The sequence below is a fragment of the Podarcis melisellensis genome (assembly GCF_964234715.1).
Source record: "Podarcis melisellensis genome assembly, chromosome: 1".
Lineage (NCBI taxonomy): Eukaryota > Metazoa > Chordata > Lepidosauria > Squamata > Lacertidae > Podarcis > Podarcis melisellensis.
Genome location: NC_138528.1, coordinates 97,056,330 through 97,084,024, shown reverse-complemented (window position 1 = coordinate 97,084,024; position 27,695 = coordinate 97,056,330). Strand labels below are relative to the sequence as shown.

The 27,695-nt window shown below is 40.7% G+C and overlaps 1 protein-coding gene across 1 annotated transcript in view; it reads left to right on the top strand.

Annotated features, from left to right (window-relative positions):
* The window catches only part of LOC309379298 (von Willebrand factor D and EGF domain-containing protein-like), a 195,746-nt gene that overhangs the window by 150,476 nt on the left and 17,575 nt on the right, over positions 1–27,695 (top strand). The window contains exons 23-27 of the mRNA XM_081928384.1: positions 7,522–7,617; positions 9,039–9,134; positions 11,475–11,570; positions 12,922–13,017; positions 26,070–26,165. Of these exons, the coding sequence (XP_081784510.1) occupies positions 7,522–7,617; positions 9,039–9,134; positions 11,475–11,570; positions 12,922–13,017; positions 26,070–26,165 (480 nt within the window). The remainder of the gene's footprint in view (positions 1–7,521; positions 7,618–9,038; positions 9,135–11,474; positions 11,571–12,921; positions 13,018–26,069; positions 26,166–27,695) is intronic.

Sequence of the window (27,695 nt, the reverse complement as noted above, 5' to 3'; positions counted from 1 at the left end):
AACCTGTGCTATTAATCTAATTCAATTTCCATATGCATGGAAACCTATTTGCCCAAGAAATATAGCTTCTTCACCTGCTGTTCCTAGGACTTGTCTAACCCCATATATTAGGCAGGTTTACCACTGCCTGGGACGCAGGTGGCGCTGTGGGTTAAAGCCTCAGCGCCTAGGACTTGCCGATCGAAAGGTCGGCGGTTCGAATCCCTGCGGCGGGGTGCGCTCCCGCTGCTTGGTCCAAGCGCCTGCCAACCTAGCAGTTCGAAAGCACCTCCGGGTGCAAGTAGATAAATAGGGACCGCTTACCAGCGGGAAGGTAAACGGCGTTTCCGTGTGCGGCTCTGGCTCGCCAGAGCAGCGATGTCACGCTGGCCACGTGACCCGGAAGTGTCTCCGGACAGCGCTGGCCCCTGGCCTCTTAAGTGAGATGGGCGCACAACCCCAGAGTCTGTCAAGACTGGCCCGTACGGGCAGGGGTACCTTTACCTTTACCTTACCACTGCCTATCTCAAGTTTTCATAGATGCACCTGGAAATAGATGCTTATAAGTCAGATGCTAGTTATTCATGGCCATAGCAAGTGCTAATAGGTTACTTTGTATATTTGGTTATTAACTACTTAATCTCTGTTACCTTGTTCTATTAAAACAAATTACACTGTAGTTTGTGAGGTACTTTTTTAATTCATAGTTAATATTTTAGTTTACAAAATACAGTTCAGCATTTTTTAAAAAACTGTGTGACAGGTTTTTTCAATCAGCATATGCTGATTGTCCCTTTTGAATTAATACAGATTGCCTTTTTATTTATTTTAAGAGTCACCATGAGGGTTATTTATTGTTTGTTAAATTACTGCAGGAAAATAATGGACCAGTTCCTTCCCCCTAAACACTCAGCATTCATAGAAGAAACAAAATCAGTGTCAAAACCAACACAGCGACATCTAGTAAAATTATATAGACGGACAGACATATACACATGCACTATTTTTTGCTCCGCAAATTTAGCCATTGATTTTCCATACAGTGTGAAATCCTTAGTCTCCAAACTATATTCCCAATTGCACAAAAGTCTACTCCTTTAAAATAAAGACAATCCATCATCCACCCACACTAGAAGCCTTCCACACAATTAAAACCTTTCACTGGTTTCTAAAAGCTCAAAGTTTACAGAAATGAAGTAAAATAGCACCAGACCCTAATCATGCCACATACTGTACATTCAAACATTTTCCCGATGTGCCACTTGACCTTCTGGTGTGTGAAATCCTTGGGCTCAGATAAATTCATCTGGTAACAAAAACCAAACTCCCTGTTTCAAAATTTCCTTTTCCCACCTTCCTTCAGCCTTCTGTGCTAGCAACTGCCTCCACAGATACATTACTCTTATCTGACCCTTCTTCGTTCTTGCATGCCATCAAATCCCTTTCCTTCTCTCTCCTCCTTTCCCCTTCCCCCCAGTTTTCTGCTGCCAGAATTACAGAAGCATTTTTCCCAAATCATGAGATAGTGGAATTTTATAAAATTGTTACAGGGGAAAAAACCATCACACACACACACACCAGCTAGGGTTCTGTTCTGTGCCTGGTATTCTTTCTTTTAAAAAGCATTTACATAGTTACTAATTGTATCACTCGTGTCATATCTTGGGTAGCTGCCACTGATTTAGGGCGTAAGGAGTCATGAATATTCTACCTATGCAGGATCTGCAAGTGAGGTATCTGTAGTGCTTCTGAAATACAGCGCAGTGCACCAGAATATGTGCTGCACTGAATAAAAAATAGGAAAATGCTCTTGCCGTTTTCTTTCTTTTTTATGGCATGAAGTGCTTGTGTGTATCTATGCTTCTCAAAGAACCAACAAAATATCAAACAAGCCTTATTTTAAGTGGTGATTATAGTTGGGTACCATTCCACTTCTTTCAGGCTGATAGAACTGAGTCTGGCCTAGCAATCCCATTTCCATTTTTTAAACCCACTTCAGGCACTGCATTTAAGCACAGTTTATTACAAGGACATGGACAGACATTTCTTCTTTGAGGTACCAGGTGGCAGACTTTGTGATAGCTCTGGGTGGAGTCTGTTGCTTTTTGCATGTCAAAATGTGAATATTAAAAATTAGGTTTGCAGACTGGATATTTTGTTATGTCTGCTAGAACAAGCTAATCTTTAAGGACAGTAGTAGTAGTAGTAGTAGCAGTAGTAGTAGTAGTTCCTAACTCCTGGTGGTGGGAGCCAGGGTGCTGAGGTAGTTAGAGTGTTAAAACAATAAAGTAATGCAAAATCCTACAGTAATATTCTTGACAAATGAGGCCTTCAGAGAACTGTAGAATACAGTAAATAAATGTCTTGTGGAAGGAATAAATTGAGGATAAGAATGCTAAACATTGAGTAGCACTTGTGCCTGACAAAATTAACTTTTCATCATTATGAGTACATGCAAGAAATAATTGTATTTTGTATGTAATTCCTCTCCCCTGAGATTTATACCAGTGACATATTTACAATGGAATATCCAGATAGATGTACAAAGATTATGACTTTGGCTTTGTTGCCCAAAGGAAGATTAAAATGAGGCAACTTTTCATGGCTGAAATAAAATGTTAACACTAGTATTTTACTAGTTTAAATTTCAGTAATAAATTCAAATGTCTTAATCAAATGGGCCTCATACCTCTCATCTGTATTCATGACAGCTTTGAGCTGCCATGCCTCAAAGTTTACATTGCCTAATATGGTTCTTAAAATATTGTGGTACGCTTTACTCAAGCTTATTAGAAACAGCAACCTCTATTGGACAAAGGCTGCCATCCATTTGCCAGAGTTGTGTTAGCTTTTATTATAGGCTGCAGTCCATAAACCAAATAATCTAGAGTACCTCCTTCAATCATATCATATGCAGTTAAATGTTGAGAATCACTGGGCTTGTCCGCAGGCCCCAGACATCAGGCTTTATTTTATCATGTAATTATTCTAGATGTTGATAAATAATTTACTATGGCTATTATCCGCCAGGCACCACTCTTGTTCATGTACATCCATTTTAAATAGTGATTGCAGAGCAACAGCACTTGATGGGACTGTGATCAGTAATTACATGAAACTCTCTAATGACGTCTGTGGTCTGTTTTGAACAGGTTGTATCTCCCTTAATTGTTTAATTAGGTGAAGTAAAAAACCGAATGCAGCTTCACCTTCATCAGAACGCATCCAGAGTAACAAGATGAATGTTGCATAGGCTGTTTCATTTATGCTAATCATAGTTTCAGTAATAAATCTACCGTTAATTTTTATTTTATTTTACATAAGCTGTTTGTATTTCTGAATGCCAAAATAAGTGCAACCACACAGCACTGATTTTTGCGAGTATCCCAGATGCTATGTAGGAGAGGCCAGCAAATATGGCCTGGTGTTTTATTTTTTAAAAATAAAAGTGATTTTTAAAGATCTGCAAGTTTATTTCGATGTAAATTACACTTAGTTCAGTGAATTCACACTATCTTAGTCCTTGAGCACATTGCATTTATAGTTTTACAGGACTAACGTGATGATTCTTATCACATCATCTAATAGAGAAATTGGGTGGAAGTGAACTGAGCCACTCAAACATAAGGTAGTGGTTTCAACATGTTTGGGGGACTCACTAGAGACAAAGAAGACAGTGAATTAAAGAGTTAAATGAAAATGATTTTTTAAAATTAAAAAATCCTGAAGTCTAGAAAAGATCTTGGAGCTTCCAGGTCTTGTGAATGTTGTTTGCAGTTGAGCAGATAAAGATAAGGAATGCTACAGTAACTTCCCATGTCCATCTCCATCTGGATATAGAACTTATTTGTTTCTTTTCTCCCCTCTCCTCCCCACCTTCCCAACCAAAACAATGGGCAGTTCCATGATTTCAGTATAGCTGTGCCTGGGTTGCAGTGTGTCCATCCAGAAACAAAAGTCAGCAGTATAGACAGGAGTTTCTGCACTTTCTTTGTTCTTGTATAATATGGAAAATATGATGCATTTATTTTAGATCCTTAAACTTTTCTTTTTTACTTACTAATACCTACATGCTCTATTGCTTTTCCAGTGCCTGTTAAACACATTCCTTTTTCAACAAGCCTTCTAAAATGTTTATCCCAGTTGGTATATGTTTTGGATTTCAATTCATTCTATGAATGTGCTGTTGTCGTTTCAAAATGCTTATATAAAGAGAATTGGTTTTATATATGTAACCGTTTTTATGTATGTTATTAGATTGTGTGTAGATTGACCATTGTGGTAACCTGTGGGGAGTTTTGCATGGAAAACTTTGGGCTGGAAATCTAAATGAGCTTTAGCTGCTTTCCCAATCTTGAATGAAAAATTAGTGGTGATCTAAAAATTGAGCAGGGGTATCAAGAGGTGATCAGAAACTCCCTCTATTCTTTGCCATTTTAGCTGACATCACTTTTGTTTCATATCTTTCCCCCCTTCAACCCCCCCCCTTTTCACCCCCGTAACTTGCAGTTTTTGTATTAAACAGGAATCTCCTTAGGCTCACAAGAGATGCCTCCCCATTCACTCAGCAGTTTCCATGTTCTCACATTAAAAATGGGAAATCAAACGTTGTGGTGACCATATCATCACTCCCTGGTATTTTAAAGGCCATTGAAACCATAAAGCATTGAATCCTTATATGGTGGAACCATATAAGGTGGACCATATATGGTGGACCATATCATCACTCCCTGGTATTTTAAAGGCCATTGAAACCATAAAGCATTGAATCCTTATATGGTGGAACCATATAAGGTGGACCATATATGGTGGACCATATCATCACTCCCTGGTATTTTAAAGGCCATTGAAACCATAAAGCATTGAATCCTTATGTGGTGGAAATAGTTTGGAAAAAAGCTTTACTTCGATATATATTTTTTGCAATAAAATTGTCAATTTGCTGAAATAATGTTCTCCTTATTACTATTTTCTGCCAACATAAGAAAATGTGAGCAAAAATGGGTCATTTTATTTAAAAAAAATAAGTTGTGGAGAGTTTGTAGGATGGGAAGAAAATTGTCACATAAGAGACATGAGCAGGCTTTGGAAAGCCATTTAGTACTAATTTTTTTATTATTATTATTGGTGACAGCTTGCTTGTTATACTTTATATATCTTTCTTATGTTTTCTCTAACTAGGATGTTCACTTTTCAACTCTGGTTTCCTAACAAGCAGCAGATTTCTTTTAATTTCATATTCTGTATAAATGTGTGAAATAATAGGTGAAGTGATTTGGCATGGGAAGTGAAAAAATGCAGTGCCCTTCACAATTTAAGATACGATGAAAAGAGAAAGATGACTCACAAAGAGAAAAGAAATACATAATACTTGGTGAAATTTATGCCTTACAGGGACAATGTGACAGTAGTTGTTAAAATAGCTAACAATTTTCAGGAACATCCCCACCCCAATATAACTGACTGTATCACTTCATAAAACTAGCGGCTTCGACCATATACTATGATATTATTTCAATGGTTACTTATCTGCATCATTATATAAAATGCTCGTCTTCTTTTCATTTAATGGTAAAAATGCCAAATTTGTTGCAACTGTTTTAGGAAAGCTGTAGGTGGATTTCACTAAACATTGCAATTCAAATTTTCTAAAATTTGTACTAATTCATTCAGAATCACAGAACTGTCCAATTATGCTGATCAATACACAGAAGCCAAATACTGTTGCAAAGTATTTTCTCAACTTCTCAACTGGGTTTGTACCTTAAAGGAGAGTAGTAGTATGCCTTGTAAGATGGGTCCACCAAAATATTAATGACTTAAAGGACCTTGCAAATGGTTGCGCTTTGAGGCCCCCAAGCCCTTCCTCTGTAAATAACTTCACACTGACACATAATTTTAGTTTAAGTTATTGGGCAAAATTTAGGCCACAACTTTATTGATTACAGCAAAGTGAGCGATGTTGGCTTAGGCATTGGCAACAGACTATAACTGACTCTCTGGACTGGAAGTCTGAAAGGGTAAACACCAAACGAGGGAGCAACATCGATGAAGACCAACAAAGCTCACCCCGGGGTTCCTGTGATCCTGACATGGCCCTAGCCCCTCGTGCGGACTTCGGACGAGATCTAGGACCCCCAGATTCCTTTACCGGAATACCCTTATTCATGGACGGGGCAGGTGATGGCCGTACCTCCCTCCCATACACTTCAATAAGCCAATGCCTAACCGTCAAACCTTACAAAGTTGTGACGATTGCGAAGGGGGTAGACGAAACCCAAGTTGCTACATCCAATCTGCCAAATGGAAAAAAAATCTTACCCAGCCCCTGCTCCAAAGCAGGCAACCCAATCCAAAGCAAGGCCACAGCAGCAGCACCTAAAATTAGGGAGGGAGGGCGGGTGTTTGGCAACACAATGCAAGTTCCCCCAGTTATGCTGTGCTGCTGCTTTTATAGGCCCCAGGAATTGCGCCAATCGCTCCGATTGGCCCAAATAGCCCGGCGTGACCCTGGGGCCCAAAGGTTAAGGCTTGGGCCACACCCAGCAACAACTCTCCCAGCGGGGGTGCCTTAGGGGCCCACACGCAACCAGGACCCTCATTAAGGAGGATCCCATATGTCAGAGTACAGGCACCTGAAACTTGAGAAGGAGCTGAATTTCACCAGCCCAATTTATGCTTTAAAAATAAATTGATTAAGCTGCAGGTCTTTCTGAGGCTTTCAAGGTAGGTGGAAACCAGACACCACCACTTCTTCTTCTTCCTCCTCCTCCTCTTCTTCTTTTTCTTCTTCTTCTTAAGATATCAGCCCCCTCCCAAAATAACCCCCTCTCTCACAGTAACGCCCCACCCTTTCATAATTCGTCTGTTTCCTAGTACATATGGGGTTCCCAATAGAACCCCTGGGACAGTGTTTTGGGTGAGGAAAGGAGGAATTGTTCCATCTAGCAAGCTGAAATGCTTCCCATGGTTGAACAATTGCCTTAACGTCATCCTGAATTGTTCCCTTCATTTCTAAGATACCGCCTCAAAAGCTATTTCAGATTGGGCAAACATGATATGTAAAGATGCACATCTCTGCTCAATTTTTGGGTGGGTGGTGGTGGTGTGGGGATGTTTCATTTTTGCTTCTACCATCTGTTTTATTGGTGTTTGGCCTTAATTTTATGGTGCTGATTGATTTATTGTCAATTGTGATTTTAATGTTATTGTTTTCTCCTCTCCTGGAACTCTTGAGTAGGCAGACGTCGGATATCACAAACAAATAAATATGGGCAATTAGCACTCTCGTAATGTTTCTGAAATACTGGTGTAACCTTCAGATACTAGGAGGTGGTGCTGACACAGCTATTGATGCCCTCTCTTCTAATCATTGACTTATGCTGTTACTGCAAATCTTGAAGGATAATATTTTGCAGTAGTGGAATATAGAAAAATGCTATGCGAGAATAACAGAGTGCAAGTCACTGGGGCTCCTGATTGTAGCTAACCTGTTATACCGTATCAAATCTCTAATTATCTGCTTTCTGTATTTTAATGTAGCATTTTGTGATCCCTCATGTGAGAATGGAGGAACATGCATCACTCCAAATATCTGTTCCTGTGTTTATGGATTTGTGGGTCCTAGATGTGAAACATGTATGTGCATCTGTTTTTATTTTGCCTTTCTTGAATTTAATTATTTTCTTTGTTGACATCCCTGTATTTTCAACACATTATCCTAGAACGCAGCCTACGTTTAGTTTTCATAAGTAGTAGTGGACACTGTGGTAGGGCCATGCTGTTCATCTGACCTCTGCTTGATCACTTCACTGCTGCTTACTGGGAGTTTGAGAGGAAGTGGTGGTGGTGGTAACATTGGAATTGTGCAAACACACCAACAGGAGCAGCATATTGGTTCTGCTGGTACATTTGCCCTGTGCCAGTCTCACAGTGCCTGGTGAGCAACAGCAAGATGACTGAACAGAGGCCTTTTCAGTAATAATAATAATAATAATAATAATAATAATAATAATAATAATAATAATTTATTATTTATACCCTGCCCATCTGGCTGGGTTTCCCCAGCCACTCTGGGCAGTTTCCAACACAATATTAAATACAGTAATGCATCAAACATTAAAATCTTCCCTAAACAGGGCTGCCTTCAGCTGTCATCTAAAAGTCTGGTAGTTGTTGTTCTCTTTGACATCTGGTGGGAGGGTGTTCCAAAGGGCAGGTGCCACTACTGAGAAGGCCCTCTGCCTGGTTCCCTGTAACTTGGCTTCTCGCAGTGAGTGAACCGCCAGAAGGCCCTCGGCGCTGGACCGCGGTGTCCGGGTAGAACAATGGGGGTGGAGACACTCCTTCAGATATACTGGACCTAGGCTGTTTAGGGCTTTAAAGGTCAGCACCAACACTTTGAATTGTGCTTGGAAACATACTTCAGTACCAGCACACAGTTGAGTAGCAGCTACAGTCTACAAATATATTTAAGTTTGAATATCACCCCTGTGCTGTGCTTTCCTAATGCACATTACAATTATATAAGAAGTCTGCCCAACTGGCTGTGCATGAGCACTGATAACAGAAGAAGCCTTGTGTACAATAATGCTTATGGAATTCAAGGCTATGCAAGCAAATGCAAAAATACTCAGAGAAAATAAAAAAGTAGCAAACTTTGCCATTAAGGTTCAAACTATTGTGAAGGGTGGTTAGCAAAATAATCTGCCTTAGAACAAAAGCTGTCTATATTACCTTTAAACCACAAATGTGTATTATAGTGTTGGAATAGCACTCTTTGCTCCATTTTTGAACACTAGGTTACCTAGGATGGATTATATGCACTTATATTACTGGAATATTTAAAAAGTGTCTCTGTATAAATCCTTTCATAGTCTATAATTCAACAGGAAACAAAAGGAAGTGACATATCATTCTCATTTCAGTTTTAGTTGCAAATGGGGTAAGAAAATTTCCATAGCTGCTCTGGATTTTGATCAGCACAATTTGAAGCAAAATAACACAAACCAGTACTTTGTACTTTGCTCAAATAACCTTGGACTAATTTGTTTTTTTAGTGGTATGTAATAGGCATTGTCACAATGGTGGGAAATGCATTGCACCGGATGAATGTGAATGCAAACCTGGATGGAGCAGCCCTTTGTGTGAGACAGGTAAAGATGTACAGCAGAATCCTTTATAGCTTAAGGGTGTAACACCCTCACTTGGAGGCAATGCCCATCCATCATTTGTCTAGGTCCAGCATGTACTTCTAGCAGAGTCCCCCTCTCCTTCTGTGTCGTCTGTTTTGAAAAATCAGAGGTCTAATTGGCATCGTTTAAGCTCCACTGTTCAGTCTCCTTATGGTTCTGACTGCCTAATTTATATTTATAGCCAGATTTGACAGTATATCACATGTGGGTCTATTTATTGTGAGTGAGGGACAAAAGTCCCTTTAGACACCGTTTCCTGTCCCTCTGATCTGGTGACATCTATCCTATCAGTAGTTCTTGCTCTCGCTCCAGGATCTCAGATGCCCTTAACTATTATGGGACTTGTGCCACTCCCACTGGCCAATAGTTGAACGTCACAGTCTGTTGGCTCCTTCTGCTGGTGCATAGGAAATGCCATCGAGAGCTCAGGAACTGTAGCATGTAGTTCTTGAAAGAGCATGTTGTATAGGGGCATCTCTCTTTGGTTCTACGTGTCTTAGAGCTACCTGCAGAAGTGTTTGGTGACTCCCCCTTTTCCAGAGAACCAGAGGTTCACTTGTCAATATTGTTTGTTTTGGTAAGGGCCACCTGAGCCCATACATCCCAGTTCTATGGTTGAGATCATCCAGAGGAGCACTGTTAGTTGTTCCCTGTATTACAAAGGCCTTCCAGAAGATATCTGGAAGGTGTCCACACTTTTGACTTTTAGGCATCTCCTGATGACTTTTTTTTTTTAGCTCACAGGGCTGATTTCCAGCTATTGAATTTTATTTTTGATTAACCAGTCACTTGAGGTTTTTACACACACACACACACACACACACACACACACACGTGAAAGATCACATACAATAAAAACAATACAGCACCAGACCTTTCCTTAAAAATAAGTGGTTAAAATGGAGAAGAAAGTTCTAAAGGGCTGGTTGTGGCAAATAGCTGATTCTGTAAGTTCACCCTATCTGTACTTATTAACCAGTCACTTTAATGATTATCTGATTATTATTTTTTCAAACAGTGCTTTGTATTTTAAAATTGTATGTCTCCCGGATACAGTGGTATATAAATACTTGTATGTATGTATGTATAAATAAATTTTCAGGAGTGTCTGGTGCAGTGGGACAGTGCTGTACTACCGGCCTCCCAGCTGTGGCGTTGCTGCTGCTTGCTGAGACAATATGGGGCAGGCATGGTGGGAAGGTTGAGGCTGCACAGAAGCAGCAGCAATGTGAATCTGGTGCACCCCATGCCAGTGCCCCCATGCAGTCCTGATCTTGCCACTACTCTTTCCTTGTCCCAGTAAGCAGTAGCAATGCAGCTGTCAGGAAGGTGGCAGCACAGCATTGTCCCCCTGCCCCATACATTCCTGTTATTATACTGTTGATTGGTTTCAGAAAATCTCTGGGACTGTTAGATTGCTGTCTTTTTCAGCCCCTGCAAATCTTTTCTGCAATAACAATGTGTGTGCATTTAGGGATAAAAGAGACACACATTTTTATTAACGTACTTGAGCACAATTAGTTTCAAGTGAACCTTACTTTCTCTAGATTGTGCCCATAGAGTGCTGTCCTGCATTGTTTTTGCCCCACATATAATGCTCATGGATTTCAGGGGAGGATTATGCATGCTGAAATGATTATCTTATTCATATAAACTACTAAGCCTGTCGCAAGATGGTTTGTTCGGAGCAAATGACAAATCTTGAAATGCATGTTTATAAACCCTCTCATTTGATCCACAAACCAATAAAACAAGCCTGGGTTCCCTTAAGGTGTTTTTGCCCAATAGGAGACCAAGATGATTTGTGCACACAAGTGCCGGTTTAAGTGGTTTATAGATTTTCTTGACAGACTCCTCAAATCCTTTACAGCAATGCTAAAATGCAATGCACACCTCTTATGTGCTATGAACAAATGGAAGTTATGTCAGTGTATAGGAGATCTCAATAGCACCACATTTCCAACAAGTTGGGAAAGCCTAACTTGCTTACGCTAATCCCCCTTCCCCACTCCACCCGCAAAACCACTGATCAGCCATCCAAAACTGCCCAAAGAGGAGCACATTATGCCTCAGGAATACAAGCCCACCTGAGAGAAAGATTACAAAACAATTAAGAAATAAAACACACTGCTGGTATGGGATGGACGGGGGATGTCTTGATCACAGTGAAGCACTGTTTTAGCTGCCATTTTGGATGGTGACCCTTGTTTAAAACAAGGATTCTTTATCGTTTATGAAAAACCAGGAATAAAAATGTATGGTTGTGTACTAACCAATGAATTTCTCCTCAATTGTATGCAGCTATTTGCAATCCGGTTTGCCTAAATGGTGGGACCTGCATTCGGCCGAATACGTGTGCTTGCCCTCATGCTTTCTTTGGACCTCAGTGTCAATTCGGTAAGGTGGAAAAATAGAATCCCACTGGTGAAAATATACCTTTCCTCTACTTTAACATCTTCATCAATTATTTGCTACATCCACTTGCATCACAGTTTTATCCAGAACAAGTCACCTACCGTGTAGCCAGCATATTGTTTAGAAGATGTGTAGAATAATGTCTCAACTGAAAGCTGTGTGATACATTCTATACTTTCTTTTCTGCAACAGAGTGGAATGTGTGAAAAATATATTGAATGTACCATTGCAAATGGATTTGCAATGTGTAATTAACTGAACTTCAAAGTATACGTTGGCAAAATGTTACAGTGTAGAAGACAGCATTTTATTATTCCACTTCCCAGTATGTTCACAATTATAGGAAATAGCCTGATACTTACCCACATTAATCTAAATTCAATGTAAATGAGAAGGACAGACTATAAACTGCTTCTCTTCTTTTCTTCTTTATCAGGGGCTGAACTTTCACTAACTGAGTTGCTTTGACACCCTTAGAAACAGTCTAGCTGGATCTTTTCTTCTCTTATAGGGGTGGGGCGAGGCATCTGATATAAACTTTTGGTTACAAATGCATGCATATTTTCCTAATCCTGACCTAATCTAATCACAAAAGACTGTGTTTGCATGTCACAGGAAACATGGTTCCCACTTTACTCCTCCCTGCTAATGTGTGAGAGCAGTCAATAGTTTTTTTCCTGTCATAGATGTTTTAGTTACTATACAATTTATGCTATATATCATTCTGTCCTGTTTTGTTTTGTGCATTTGTAGAACACTGCCAAAAACAATCTTCATGTGGTGTTATTGACTAAGGCAGGATTTCCCAAACTTGAGTCTCCAGCTCTTTTGGACTACAATTCCCATCATCCCTGACGATTGGTCCTGCTTCTAGGAGTTGTAATTCAAAAATGGGAGTTGTAGTTCAAAAATGGGTGAAGATCCAAGTTTGGAAAACCATGAATGAATGATTTGCGATGGAGTTTTCCCTCATAGGGTTTTTTTCCTGTCTTTTTCACCAATTCTGTTTGGAGGAGGGAAGATGGATTGGGAATATGGCATGGAGGAGAGGGGCTTTAGCCCTTTGTGTCCAGGTCATATCAACCACAGCACCTCAATTCACTGTGAAAACATGATAATTTCCCTCTCCCCCAAGGCCACAGCAACTCTTATGGCTAGAAACAAGCAGCTGTGGAAACGTGAGCTACACCAATCTGGAGTCTTGGATATTATTCTAGGCACTGCCTTGCTGGTACTACATTCCATAGCATCATGCTGCCTAGAGATTATGCTGCTGTTCCCAGTCACATTAGTAGTAAGGCATTTACTTTCTTTCTTTGCTTTTTCAAATTAGCTTTCTGCAATCCTCCTTGTAAAAACAATGGACAGTGTATGAGAAACAATGTGTGCTCCTGCATGGAAGGTTATGTTGGAAGAAGGTGTCAGAAAAGTAAGGTTTTTTTTTACTTCTCTTTAACTTTTCAAATATATCCTGCCTTAGAAATGCATTTTCACCTAAGGAAGTTTCTTATTACCAAGCACGTTAAATAGGACATTTAGCTTGGATTAATGTACTAATCTTCAATTTTTATATCGTGGCACGTATATTGGCAGCCTCACTACAAAAGGCGGTACATCCCATTAACAGAGGTTTGCTTAGACCATGTCCCAGTGTATTAATGGCGCTATCATGGCATCAAAGAAAGGGAAGCGCTTAAGCCTATTTTGTTCTGATCTTGTCTATGTATATGTTTAAATTCATTTCAAGTGAACTGAGCAAATCTGCAGGGTGAAATGAGCTAATTAGATGGCATTAAACTTAGTGAGGAAAATTATTAAAGCCCAATCCACAGCCTCTGACTAAGACCATCTAAAATGTCACTGTGCTATCTTTCTAGCCTAATTAATACAGTTAGCTAATAAGATTTTTGCTTTACTTCTTTCTTCCTATCAGTCATAATTCTCTCTACACCTTAGCATATCTATTCGCATTTGATTCCTGTAGTCTTATGGGAGATTTGTTATTTTGGCAGTTGTACAAATTCCACAGCAACTCCCTATGTCTGTCATACAGGGAATTTAAGACAGGCGAAAATTCATTCTCCCGAACTTCTCTTGACACGCACATAAACCAGCTTGAAAGTGGCAAGGAGGGAACTGTGAAGCAACCATACATGGCATGAAAAGGCTGTATATTTCCAAAGGACTTTTAACTTTCAGACAAAGAAAAAAGCAGTTCAGAATCCCCCTCCAGCCATGCAAGCTGCCTTATTCCCCATATTGCATTGACTATCCCTTCAGCTGAAAGAACAATGAAGCACCATCCTTGCTTTGTTGCAAAAATACACAACTAAATAGAAGCCCATGGCTGGAAGAACCTAGAAGGGAGAAATGGTGGGGAGGGGAGAGATAGATAGATAATGCCTTAAGTTTGACATCTAGCTTTTTAGGTCAGGGTACATTTAAAAAGTGCTGTTTCTACATTTAAAATATATTGCTTCCATTTCTCAAAGCAGACTGGGCAGTATTGTTGCAGTTCTGCCTGCTTACATGGGAGGTTTCTCAGTCAGCAGCTCTGAAGAAACATTAAATACTGAGATGTTTCCCTCTCTTTTAGCTAACTGTACCTACTTAAACATTATTGCTTCTCTCAGTTTACACTGCTTTCAGGATATTGAGTGGTAGTCAACCAAGTTTTCCTCAGAGAAGACCTAACAAAGGTAATGGACCTAATTTAGTTATCTTCTGCAATTTTAGTGGGTTGACTCTGAGGAAAACTTAGCTGAATAGGCTAGCTCAGCTGGTAGACACAATCTCAGGATTGTGGGTTTGAGCCCCACATTGGATGAAAGATTCCTGCATTGAAGGGTGTTCAGCTAGATGACCCTTGTAGATCTTTCCAACTCTACAATTCCATGATTCTATGAATATTACACATTTACTGGAATGTTTTCCTTTCATTTTCTGTAGAAATATTTTTGAGATGGAAAATATATTATTTCAGAATAGTTCAGATTTAGAATAGACACTCATCAAATTCTTTCTGTGACTAATAAACCAATACAGAAATGGTTTGTGGCTGCTCAGTAACCATGAAGTGTATTTGGCATGCATTCCTAGATTAAGGCTAGAACTACACATGAGTTGCAAGCACTGGTGCGAGCATCCAATGGATACTTCAGCAAGAGGTAATTTGAAAGGCCTAAATGCTAGGAGAAGAAGCGCTTAACCCATGTCCTGCTTTCTGTCCCATCCCCCGTAGCTTCTATTCTTGTTTCCACGGGTATATTTGCCTTCACAAATATGCATTTGATACTCCACAAGGAGGCAAATCATTTGCAGGCTGATGTGAAGGGGGAGTGATCCTGATTAGTGCTGGGCCCTTGCTTTGTGCAACACTACAAAAGTTCCCAAGAGCCAGCTGGTTGTCAGGCACATTGGGAGCTGCACAAAGTGATCTTTGGGCAAGCTCCACCCTTACCATTGTGGGCCAAATGGCAAGCCAAATGGCAAGCCAAGCCAAGAAGGACACACAGACCATCCCTGCCTCAGATGCATGGAAGTCACTTGTGGAAAGCTGACTCCCCTGCCAAGCAACTACAGCTCAGCTGGTTAGAGCATGCTGCTGATAATGCCAAGATTGCAAGTTTTTGTCAGGAGTGCAGCCTACACTCGAGTAGGACTCTGGCAGAGACACATGCCTGACTGGCATGTTCCCTCCCTCCTGGTCAATTGTTCTGGTGCTTCATAAGCTTTCTTCAGCCCGAACATCACAGCGACTGATGCCAACCAACACCAGCACACTTAGGGATCTGCAGAGTTTGCTCATCATGCGTGACAGACTTCAGCAACTCAGCATTTTGGCTAATCTACTGTATTTACATATAAACACACATGGAGCACTGCAATATGGCTCCCTCTCTCTCTCTCTAGCATCAGACAGCAAAAAGAAAAAGGACAAAGGACAATAGTCCCTCTTCACGGAACACTGTAACACAAACATCCTGTCTCCGTCACTTCCCACTCTGTGGAGTCAAAACATATACCATCATGTGATAGACAAAAATCCCATGACTGCAATCATGGAGCAGGAATTCTAACAATTTTATCCCTGTATGGGGCAGCTGCACATTCCTGCATGCAGGGAGGTTCGCTAGATGATCCTAGGAGTCCCTTCCAACTCCACAATTCTGATTCTGTGACCCCTATTCTAACTTTTAATGCACTGTTTTATTCTGTATTATCCTTTCTCTGTAATATTTTTAAAAATCAAGTGAGCTTGAAATGATGACCAATAAATTTCTTATTATCACCTTAAATCGAAAGAACTTTAAGCACAAGGAGGGCACCACAGTGAGAGGTGACAATCACCCTTCGTTCACTTATGAGTTTGTGGAAGTGCTCCGCTTATGGTCTCGTTTCCTTCCTTCCACAGTTTATTTGTTTGTTTTAGCTTTCTATGGAACCTTTTCCGGCAGCTGCCGTTGCGCGAGGCAGAACATATTCTTCACCATGTCTCTTGTCATTCAGTCTTGTTCTATCGTTGTTTTGCTATGTCTTTAATTTTAAATAAAATGCATTCAGGTTGAAAGTGGATGTTGATTGTTGGTGTAAACAAATATAGCGCTGGAGCAGGGCGGTGGGGGGGGATGTTATGTAAATCACACATCTTGGATTGGCTGGCAGCTGAAGTGCAGAGATTTCAACACTATATGCTTGCTGACAAACAACCACACTGTGATTATGCTATCCAGACTCTTGCAAGCAAAATGAAGAGGATGCCAGAGCTGACAGCAAAATGTATGATTATGCATCAGTTACTGTACAGGCTCCCTATATCCTCCTTGCTGAGAATTCCATTATTCAGCATCCACACAGGGCCAAACAACAAAAGCTCTCTTAAAGAAAATGCCTTTCATGGCAAATTATATATCAGAACCATATTTAGCCATACTTCAATTTTAAAGAAATAACACTACTTGAACATTGATTTATTACCCTCTTAAAGCGGGGGTCAGCAGCATAAGGCTTTTTCTCTAGCCTATGGGCTTTTCTCTCCCCGCCCCCCGCAATGTGAAGCTGTGGGTTGTTTTTTAAAGAGGGAAACATACACAATACGTTTGGCGTAGGTTGGAGAAACATGGCATATAGGCTTTACAACGCTTATCCTTCTTATAAAGTCTTGGATTTTAAAAAATAAAGACTGGCATAAGCTAAACAGACATTTCTTAAGTCGAAGTAATGCACAATTATGACATAGCTCTGTACTTTTCAGTTAGGAACCCATGACTTGCTAGCTCAGTCAGTCGAGTGTGAGACTCTTAATCTCAGAGTCATGGGTTCAAGCCCCACATTGGGTAAAAGATTCCTGTATTGCAGGGGGTTGGACTAGATGCCCTCATGGTCCCTTTCAACTTTACAGTTTTATGATTCAATGATTCTAACCATTCAAAGACTTCTTTCCAGCTTAGTTATACGTCAGAGTAGGCCTACTGAAATGAATGGATGTATGACTAACTTCAGTCCACTTATTTTAAGGGGTCTGCTCTGAGTATGACAACCCATAATATGCTGAGACGTGAAGTAATAACCATACAACCTTTTGAAATTTATATTTTTTAATTAAAATAAACCCCTCCAAAATTGAATGTCTTCTTTTGCAAATATGGTTGTTGAATAATTTTTAATGAAGAATTATCTGCAGAAATATCAGAGAAGGGTGTTTTTTTTAACACCCTTAATATGTTAATACATTAAGGATGTGAGTAACTAGTTTCACAAATCACTCCATCTAAAGTAAGCTAGTTGGAGGAAAATTGGTAATTTCTGGTTGGGATTCAGAGAAACGTATGAGGGGAAGTTTTGCAAGGTGAGCCCCATCCTACATTAGTGCTCACTATTTTAAATTCCCCACATTTCCTAGTGTATCCAGCATAGACTTGTAGAGTTGCAAGGTACTTTGAGGGTCAACTGGTCCCACCCCCTGCACTGCAGGCATCTCAACTAGATCATAGCATCGATCCAGTGCAATGTGGCTGCTAGCTTCACATGACTACCCAGGGCCATCATCAGGAGTTGCTTGGGTCCCGGTAGATGATGTTGGTCCTATTGGGATTATCAGCCATTCTCTCATAACGGGATTAGCTCAGCTATATGAGAACTCGGTCCATAGATGTTGGTTCCTCAGCCTGCTACTGGCATGTGTTTAATCTTCCTTTTGTGATGAAGGTTGTTCTGAAGCTTCAACTGTTGTCTGATCCTGTGCCTAGCTTAGATCTAACTTCAGTATGGCATTGAAACTGTACTTGTGCCTCTGAGTGATAATATTCATTGGAAAGTAGCAGGAAAACCATGCCTTTCTGAACATATTTGTTATTGACGACTCTTGTCTAATGTGCTATTCAGGGCCATCCCTACCATTCAGCAAAGTGATGAGGCTGCCTCTGGTGGCAGATGCTTAGTAGTGTAGAGTCCACGCTGTCATTTTGTCATGCAGCCTGTTCTGCAATCCCTAAACCAGATTGCTGACCTTGCATGTGGTGAAGGACTCTACCCAAATGTCACTCTGCTCAGCTTTTCTACATGGAATGGGGGAAGCACTATTCTGCAGCAAAATCTCTGCAACTGGCCCCGATGGTATTGGTGACAAATCTTGAAAATAATTTGTAGAAGCACTGATATCAGTACTTTCCTGTAACAACTGTGTACTCATCTTTACTGTGTGACATTCATTGAATGTTTGGTGCTGAATATTGAGTAAGGGTGTTAGACACAAGCCAAGAACTAAACGCTTATCATCATCCCTATCATCAACCACAGCAACAATCCATAAGAACGATTACAACATAGCCATTAATGTTCAGACAACACAGATTATTAAAACATAATATAATCAGCAGTAGAAAACTAACAGTAGTGAGGCTAAATGATGTTTCACATATATAAAAAAAAAACCTAGCAACAATCGAACTGAAAGTTGTTATACATTAAAAATGAGCTGAAAATCTCTAATAGAAAAAAGCAATTTTGGATAGGAAGAGCTCTCCGGAGCTGTGGTACCACTACAGAAAAAGCTGTGTCTCTTTTGCTCATTCAGTGGATACTTTAGGTGGCACCAAAAGCTAGACCTCTAAAGTTGATATTAATTCATAGAAGCTGGAGTATGCAAACTCAACCCTCCAGATGTTCTGAGGCTACAATTCCCATCATCCCTGACCACTGGTCCTGTTAGCTAGGGATGGTGGAAGTTGTAGTCCCAAAACATCTAGAGGACCGAGTTTGCCTATGCCTGTTCTAGAAGATTCCATCACAATGATATATTAGTCTATCTATATTTCCTCCTGACCAGATGTTACCAGCTTTAGAAGATTCATTTCCTCATGAGCAGACATTTATCTGCAGCCAATCTACCTGGACACCTTGATGTAACTCGATGTACATTGAAAGCTTGACAGAGGTACCTATCCACAGGACGCCTGATGGAATGCCCATTCACACTACAGGGTGTAGATGGGAATAAGCCTCCATGGTGCATGCAGGGGAAACAATTGGGCAATTAATTCTGCATCTGAATGAGAGATTGTCCTCCTTTGAGGATGAGGTTTTAGTGATTCTGCTGCCACTGTCACTCTAAGTAATATGGTATGGGAAAACACTTTGATGGCAAAATTTCTTAGGTCAGAAATGAGGAAGCCATGGCCCTTCCTGTGTTGTTGGACCCAATTCTCATGAGCCCCAGCCAGTGTGGCAAATAGAGATTATGGGGGCAGTTCTCCAGCAATATCTGGAGGGCCATAGTTTCCCGGCGCCTGACTTAGAGGATGTGGAGAGTACAGCTGGATACTGTTAAGAGTCCCCTTTGTTGTGCATCATTTTGGCTGATACCTGAAGACAGGTTTTTTGCACTTTGAAAAAAATAATCCCTCAATGAAGGGTATGGTGGAATCTTGAAAAAGCCAACATTGAAGCCTAAAAAAGTAGTGAACTCATTAGCCTTAAAAAACAACAACCCACATATAATAATGCACCACAAAACCACTGAATGACTTGTCTCACAATTTTGTGGGGTTTGTAGTTTTGAACATTCTTAATATCTGTTCACATACTGCATGAGGTCCTTGGGGGAGGTGTCAATCGGCTGTTAGTTAAGAATTCTGGTACCTCTCTTTCTTTTATACAATGTACCTCAATCACTTTAGTAACACATCTTCTGATAAATGATATCAAAGAATGGTATATTATTTTCACCAGTTATGGTTAACGGCTGGTCATATTTAATATAAACTAAATAAGCTATGTTGAAAAAGGTATGTACCTTAGCTATGGAACCCTTTACTAATGATGTATTTTTCATATGATTCTCTGCTCACCTAATCTGACCATTGCAGTTTATAACACTTTCCCCTTGAAAATGCATCAAGAATACATGCTGTCCTATCCTACTATTCAATCATTTATCATTATTTTTTGGCATTACCACCTAGCAGCTGTATCTGATACATTTGATTGTTTGGCTGGTTAAGAACATATCGCTAGGAGGTACTCTCTTGCCTTTCACTGAGGTGGGATAGATTGTTGAGGTCAATTTACCAGCCTCTCGGGGCAAAGAAATCCAATGTTTCTAAAACTGTATCTTCCTAGTCAGCACTGCAGCATAGTCCTGTTCTCCCCTTATCTCCAGTATTGCTCAGGCTATGTGATGACAGGTAATTATTGTCCTGGGGCTAAACAGAATCTAAATTATAGTTTCAGGAAAGGTTAGTTAGGTACATGGACTTTCAGTTCTTCTGAAAGAGTCCAGACAAAGGGAAAGGGCTTGTAACTGACACCAAGAAACTGAGTTAATATTCTCCCTACATAGGATTCCTCATTTTGTTTCTTATAGCTAAAATGAGAGGTATTAAAGTGAAAAACCCTGTCCCTTTGTGCTAAATTATGGTCTAATGGAAAGGGTAATCTTATTAAAAGATATGAGATGCTGCAGTATGCAAGAGAGATGAATCACGACATTCTTAGCATACTATGTAAAACTCAGCATTAATGGTGTTCAGTTCTTTGTCTACCTATTTCCAGTGCCAGTTAGATCAAATGGCAAAACTTGCATTGCCATTGCCAACCTAACAGACATTAATACCATAGGTAAAAGGTAAGGTAAAGGACCCCGGATAGTTAAGTCCAGTCAAAGGTGACTATAGGGTTGTGGCGCTCATATCATCATGATATGATAGCCATGTTCAAATATATAAAAGGATGTCACATAGAGGAGGGAGAAAGGTTGTTTTCTGCTGCTCCAGAGAAGCAGACATGGAGCAATGGATCCAAACTACAAGAAAGAAGATTCCACCTAAACATTAGGAAGAACTTCCTGACAGTAAGAGCTGTTTGACAGTGGAATTTGCTGCCAAGGAGTGTGGTGGAGTCTCCTTCTTTGGAGGTCTTTAAGCAGAGGCTTGACAACCATATGTCAGGAGTGCTCTGATGGTGTTTCCTGCTTGGCAGGGGGTTGGACTCGATGGCCCTTGTGGTCTCTTCCAACTCTGTGATTCTATGATTCTATGATCTCGCTACAGGCCGAGGGAGCCGCCGTTTGTCCACAGAAAGCTTTCCAGGTCATGCGGCCAGCAAGACTAAACTGCTTCTGGCGCAATGGGAAGCTGTGAAGGAAGCCAGAGCACATAAAAATGCTGTTTACCTTCCTGCCACAGCGGTACCTATTTATCCACTTGCAATGATGTGCTTTTAAACTGCTAGGTTGACAGAAGCTGGGACCGAGCAACAGGAGCTCACCCTGTCACACGGATCCGAACTGCAGACCTTCCAATCGGCAAGCCCAAGAGGCTCAGTGGTTTAGACCACAGCGCCACCCGCATCCCTACTTCAATACCATAGAAAGTTAGATAGATACTACATGATGATCCACCTTATCTGGAATGGGCAATTTCAATGTACTAAGTGGATATCAGTTATGAATTTTCAGTGAATAACAGACCAATCCAAACATCCCTTATGCTGGACTGAGGGCAGGGGATGGATTAGATGGAGGCACTCCTCCTTCCACCCACAAATGACAGCCGACAGAAGTCCATTACTGGGGCAAGAAAATGGTCCAGCACATCCACTGCCACAGCTGCAGATGTAAAGGAAAAGTAGAGCTATGTGCTATCAGCATTTTGCTGACATTGTACTTGAAAACTCTGGGTGACCCCACTCAGAGGCTTCATGTAGATCAGGCATGTCCAACAGGTAGATCGTGATCTACCAATAGATCATCAGTGGATCAGTAACTCCCCCCAAAGAAGCTAAAAAACTTTGGCTCCCTTAAAAAAAGCTTAACAACTTTGACCTGAACCACCAAAAACAGGGTTTTCCTTCCTAAAAAGAGCTCAGTGTCACTTTCTTCCTCCCTAAAGAAGCTCAACAACCTTTACCTGAACCCCTGAAAAGGGGGTAGATCACTGCCAGTTTTTAACTGTGAGTAGATTGCAGTCTCTTTGAAGTTGGCCACCCCTGATGTAGATGTTAAACACAAGGGGGATAAAATTGAACTATGAGGCACCCCCCACCATTGAATGCTCCACAAGGCTGAAGAGCACTCCCCAAGCATCACCCTCTGGAAATGACCATCCAAGTAGGACCAGAAGCACCGCAAAGCGGTGACACCCACCCCTAGCGCAGGCACTCCAGAATGATACCATGGTTGATGGTATCAAAACAAACAAACAAACCACTGAGCGGTTGAGGAGAATTAACAAGGACACATTTTCCCTGTCTCTGTCTTGATAGAGGTGAACCCCACAAACCTATAATTCCCAGAGTGGTTTTATAATCAACCCCTCTACAAACAGAACTCTTGGAATTAACAAACTACGCGATTATTTGGGGGAAGCCATGACTGTTCAAAGTGGTATCATAGTGCTTTAAATGTATGGTGTGATTGTGGCTATTGTCAAATCTGATTGAATTTATGGCATTGTGGTTGCAGCATGTTTACCACTTGGCTAAGATTATCCATGTCACTATTCTCAGGAACAGGAAGATCCAAACTATGCCACCAAAGCACTAGCAAAAAGTGACACATTAGGAGACAACAGGAATCAACATGGAAAAAGAAAGGGGAGAATTGGGGTATTAGTTCAGCCCCTGGAAAGCAGTAATTCAGCCTGGACATTTGTTTCAGTCCTAACAACAACGTACCAAGAAGTTCTGACAATTGTGCTTTTGCTCTTAAGCAGAAATTAAACAAAACAATTTATTGGAAACGTTATAGGTCTATACCACCTATTCTGTTTAATACTTTTCTAGTTAGCAATTCTTTTTTCTGCTAAAAGTTATTTTTCCTCATTATCAACAACAAATTATTTTAAAAAATGGAAAAAAATTAAAATGGAACTCTCCATTTCCTGTGGCAATTACTCAATGGATTGCTTTTATATAAGATTTTCCCCTCTGGTAGGTAAGGGAAAAATGAATTTTCATGATCTGTGGGGTCAGTATGTGATGCATTTCTGCAGGAAAGAAATCCTGAATCTTTTTCAAAGTCATGCTTGCTCCTGGGAGGATTAGGATAATTCAGTTTGTTTGCAATGTCTGATAATTTATTTAGTTTCCCAATGAGAGCCTGTAACATTTTGTTTGCTATTTTAAAATTGGAGTTTTTCCACCGAGGCCTAAAGTGGGATCTAGATTGGAGCTAGTTATCACCGACAAATGTTGAAGGCTGCCTTGTGGGTATTGAAAATGGAATTGTATTTAAAGAAAATTAAGAAATGGGAGAATGAGGCAATGGTGTTAGCAAAAGGAAGCAAAGAGAAAATACTGCATTTAACTGCATTGATGGCTCACTGTAAACTGACTTTGCATAGCAAGAATCTTCTAGTAAAGTGGTACCCTGGGTTAAGAACTTAATTCATTCTGGAGATCCGTTCTTAACCTGAAACTGTTCTTAACCTGAGGTACCACTTTAGCTAATGGAGCCTCCTGCTGCCACCTCCACCGCGTGATTTCTGTTCTCATTCTGAGGTACCTCGGGTTACAGACGATTCAGGTTACAGACTTCGCTAACCCAGAAATTGTACCTCGGGTTAAGAACTTTGCTTCAGGATGAGGACAGAAATCATGCGGCGGCAGCAGCGGGAGGCCCCATTAGCTAAAGTGGTACCTCAGGTTAAGAACACTTTCAGGTTAAGAACGGACCTCTGGAATGAATTAAGTTCTTAACCAGAGGTACCACTGTAATTGAACAGGGACTCAACAGATCCAGGGACCTCTCCTCTTATTCATTGACTGCTAAGCTTACTTAGGAGTCTTTGGTGAAATACTTTGTCAAAAGCTTTTTGAAAGTCCAAGTATACTATGATTGTTGTTATTGTTTTATTAGGGAAGGATAAAATAACTCATTGTCTCTTACAAAGCTAGATTCTGGAGTACTAGTCTTTAGTCCATCTGTCCCTCCTCCTCTCCATATCTGAAAAAGAGTTGCTAACTTTCATTTTTCAAATGTACTGGTATGGTGGTATTCTACTATGATAGATCTGGGGTGCAGAGTAAGGCTGGATGTAGAAACATCAAAGAAGCATTTCAGTTAAACGCGTTGCAAACTTCGTATGACAAATCGCATTGGCAAAAACAGAACTCCACAGCGCCACCTGGTGCCACAGTGTTATAATGCATATACAGTGCATATAAAATGCCTTTTCTTTACCAATCTAGCTGAGTTCTAGGCTGCTGGAAGTCTGTAATGAAGCATAGAGGGTCATGGTTTGTGATCAAAATTCTAAGGCCAAAAATTCTGAGGCTATGTAGTGAGATGGAGCCACAGACCTTCTCTCCTGATACCAGCATTACTGCAGCCTATTTGGATGGGGGTGGGCTGGGGCAGGGTGGGGGTGAGGTTGGGGCTGTGTTAGCATACTGCTGGGAGTACCAGATTGGATCCACCAATGTGGATCTAATATATAGTGCCAAACGTCTCACTACCACTCTGCCCCGTCCAGGTAAACTATGGTGAGACCAATGTCAGAAGCATGTCTCCATATCTGTCAGGGACTGGGCAGAGGAGGAATGGTGGAGACTGTCCCCCCTTCTCCTGAATCTTCCAAGGAAGGAGGAGGAAGACAGTATAGATTCACAGGCAGATGAGAGGGCAAGTTGGGAAATCATGGGAGAGCCAGAGCAACACCTGGCTGACATGTCATTAGAAAGCATTCCAGACCCACCCTCTCCCAGAACCTGGCGAGCCTTGAAAGTAGGAGAGCAAAGAGCTCGAAGACACAGGGCACTTATCAGCTCCCGTAGAAGTGACAAACGAGGAAGTGGGAGAGACGGAGGGGTGGAAATTCACTCGGGACAATGCCATTATCCAAGAGGCTGGGTTCTATAGGCTCTCTCTGTAAATACTGAATAACAAAGGACAGTAAGAAATCTTCCCTTGTCTTTATACTTTCCTGGGCAACAGCCAGGAGACAACATCTCCAAGCCAACCCATGGACTGCAACTGAATATCAATCTGTATGAATTGTAATATGAAACTCCTGGATGAGATCAGGAGTGCATTTAGCACATTCCTTACTAAATGCAGAAAATAAGAAAAAATAATATTTTGACTGGCAGGTGCACTCCAGAGTCCCAGGCAGAGTTCTGCTACCGGAAACGAATGATTCAATCTTGTGAGTCATCCAATGGGAATTACTTTTGAGCAAGCATGCATTGCATTGTGCTGTACAGCTGGAGTCCTGGGCACATGTATTTGAGAGTGACTCTCATTGCAGTCACTAGGACCTTCTTCTGAGTAAGCAAGGATAAGATCAAACTGATAAGTCTATCACTAAGTAGCTTTCTCCAGTTTACTCATTTGTAATTTGGTTCCTGGTACATTGGGCTGCAGATGTTTGAGATAGCCACTTGGGCCAAAGGACTTTGAAATAAATGTTTGAAGTAGTGTTTGCTTAGCCATTTTTTCCTATCTTTCTTCTAGCCACCGGCAATTCCAGCCTTATCTTGTCTGTTATCCTTGATGGATAAAATGCAAACGCATTCCTGAAATTGTGTGAAACTAATCAATTCTCCACCAGCTCTTGCTGATCCAGATGAATGCCTGAGAATATGTTTTCCAATCAGGAGGGGAATGGCTTTAACAAGAATTTGGCCATCAGCAGTAATAAGTGGTATTGGTCTGCCTACATCTGCCACTGAACATTTCTTGTTTACTTTTTCAAGAATCATTGTAATTAATGTCTCCCTCATTTCTCTGGCGAAGCAGCTCTTATTGAAGGCTCCTTGAAATGTCTCTCGCACGCAGTGGACCTCAGCAGATTTCTAGAAGGATTTACTAAAGCTTTCAAATCCCAAAGTTTAAGACTTCTTCACTTCCAAATTACTTTAATTACACAAAACTTTGCCATCACAAAACTTGCAACAAAACCGAAACAAAACTTCTTTTTTGGGGCAGGGGGAGTCTTGAATATTCCTCAGTCATTCCCCTTGTTTAACTATGCCACACTGCAGGTGTCTGTGATCCTATGTGTATGAATGGAGGAAGATGCATCAGCCCCGACATTTGCGACTGCCCATCTGGCTGGAAAGGAAAGCGCTGCAGTAAACGTGAGTCGAGCTCCTTCCCATACAAAAAGACACTATTTGTTTATCACTCAGGCCTGCCAGCATGAATTGTAATCTCTTTTAAATGCTAGGATGCCATATAGCAAATGATCTAGTTTTGCTGCTTCAGGACTTTGTGGAGAAAACAGTTTTATATATTGGCAATACAAATTGATATAAACATTTTATGCTTCCAAATAGAAAGATTAAAAAGAAAAAAAAACACCCTTCCCCTGTCTTATGCAGCTGTCTATCTGCTATGCAGATTTTTCTTTACAGAAATTCAGTTTTTGTAGTATTAAATGTGAAGTGTTGATTTTCTGTTTTAGCAGCCACACATATTTTGTTACATTTTATGGAGAAATGACATATATTTCAAATCCAGAACTATTTAAAGCCTGTAGTAAAAGCCTTTCTATGCCGATATATTCTCAAGGTCATCACAAGCACATTCATTCAGTGCATAATTTACACTGTTAAGCCTAACCACATTTGACTGCAGTTTACATAAAAAATATAAGTCAAATAAGTCATCTGTTCTGAAAATGTTTGGGGAAATAACTTCCACCCCCTTACATGGTTATTCATTATTATGATGCTGGCAGATAAGCTGAATAAATTTTAAATGAAGATAACAAACTGTACAGAAGACTTATTAATATACTGGCTTGACACATCGTATCTGTCTTGCTGATAAAACATTTCAAGATTCAGCACTGGATTTCATTCTATCATTATTGCTAAGGCACAACACCTGCTATTCCTGAGGTTCTCAAATATTAACTGTGCCCCGGACAGCCAGTTAGTAACCTCATCACTCAAAAACATAGGGTGTTATCCAATGTTAGCTGTACTCAGAGTAGACACAATGGAATCAAGCAACCTAGGATTTAAGTAATTTATGAAGAACATAGGGATCTGACAACCCAAGTCAGACCACTGGCTCATCTAACTCAGTATTTTCTACACTGACTGCATCCCCTCCAACATTTTATCAAGGAAAACAGGGATGTCCTATTTCATAATAATAATTTTACTACTTAAACCCTGCTCATCTGACTGGGTTGCCCCAGCCACTCTGTGGTTGCCCCAACCACTCTGTGGTTGCCCCAACCACTCTGGGTTGCCCCAACCACTTCCAACATATATGGAAACATAATAAAACATTAAACATTATAAAATTTCCCCATACAGGGCTGCCTTCAGATGGCTTGGGGGTCGGATAATTCTATACCCTCCAACATTTCTCCATTGAAAATGGGGACATACCCTCCAAAATTTCTCCAATGAAAATAGGGACGTCTAAGGAAAAGTGGGATCAAATCAGAAACCAGGATGGCTTCTGTAAATCTGGGACTATCCCTGGAAAATAGGGACACTTGGAGGGTCTGTGACTGGCAGCATAGCTGTCAACATTTCCCCTTTTTAAAGGGAAATTCCCTTATTCCAAACAGGATTCCTCTCAAGAAAAGGGAAAAGTTGACAGCTATGACTGGCAGTGGCTCTCTAGGTTTCAGAGCTCTCTCCAAGCTC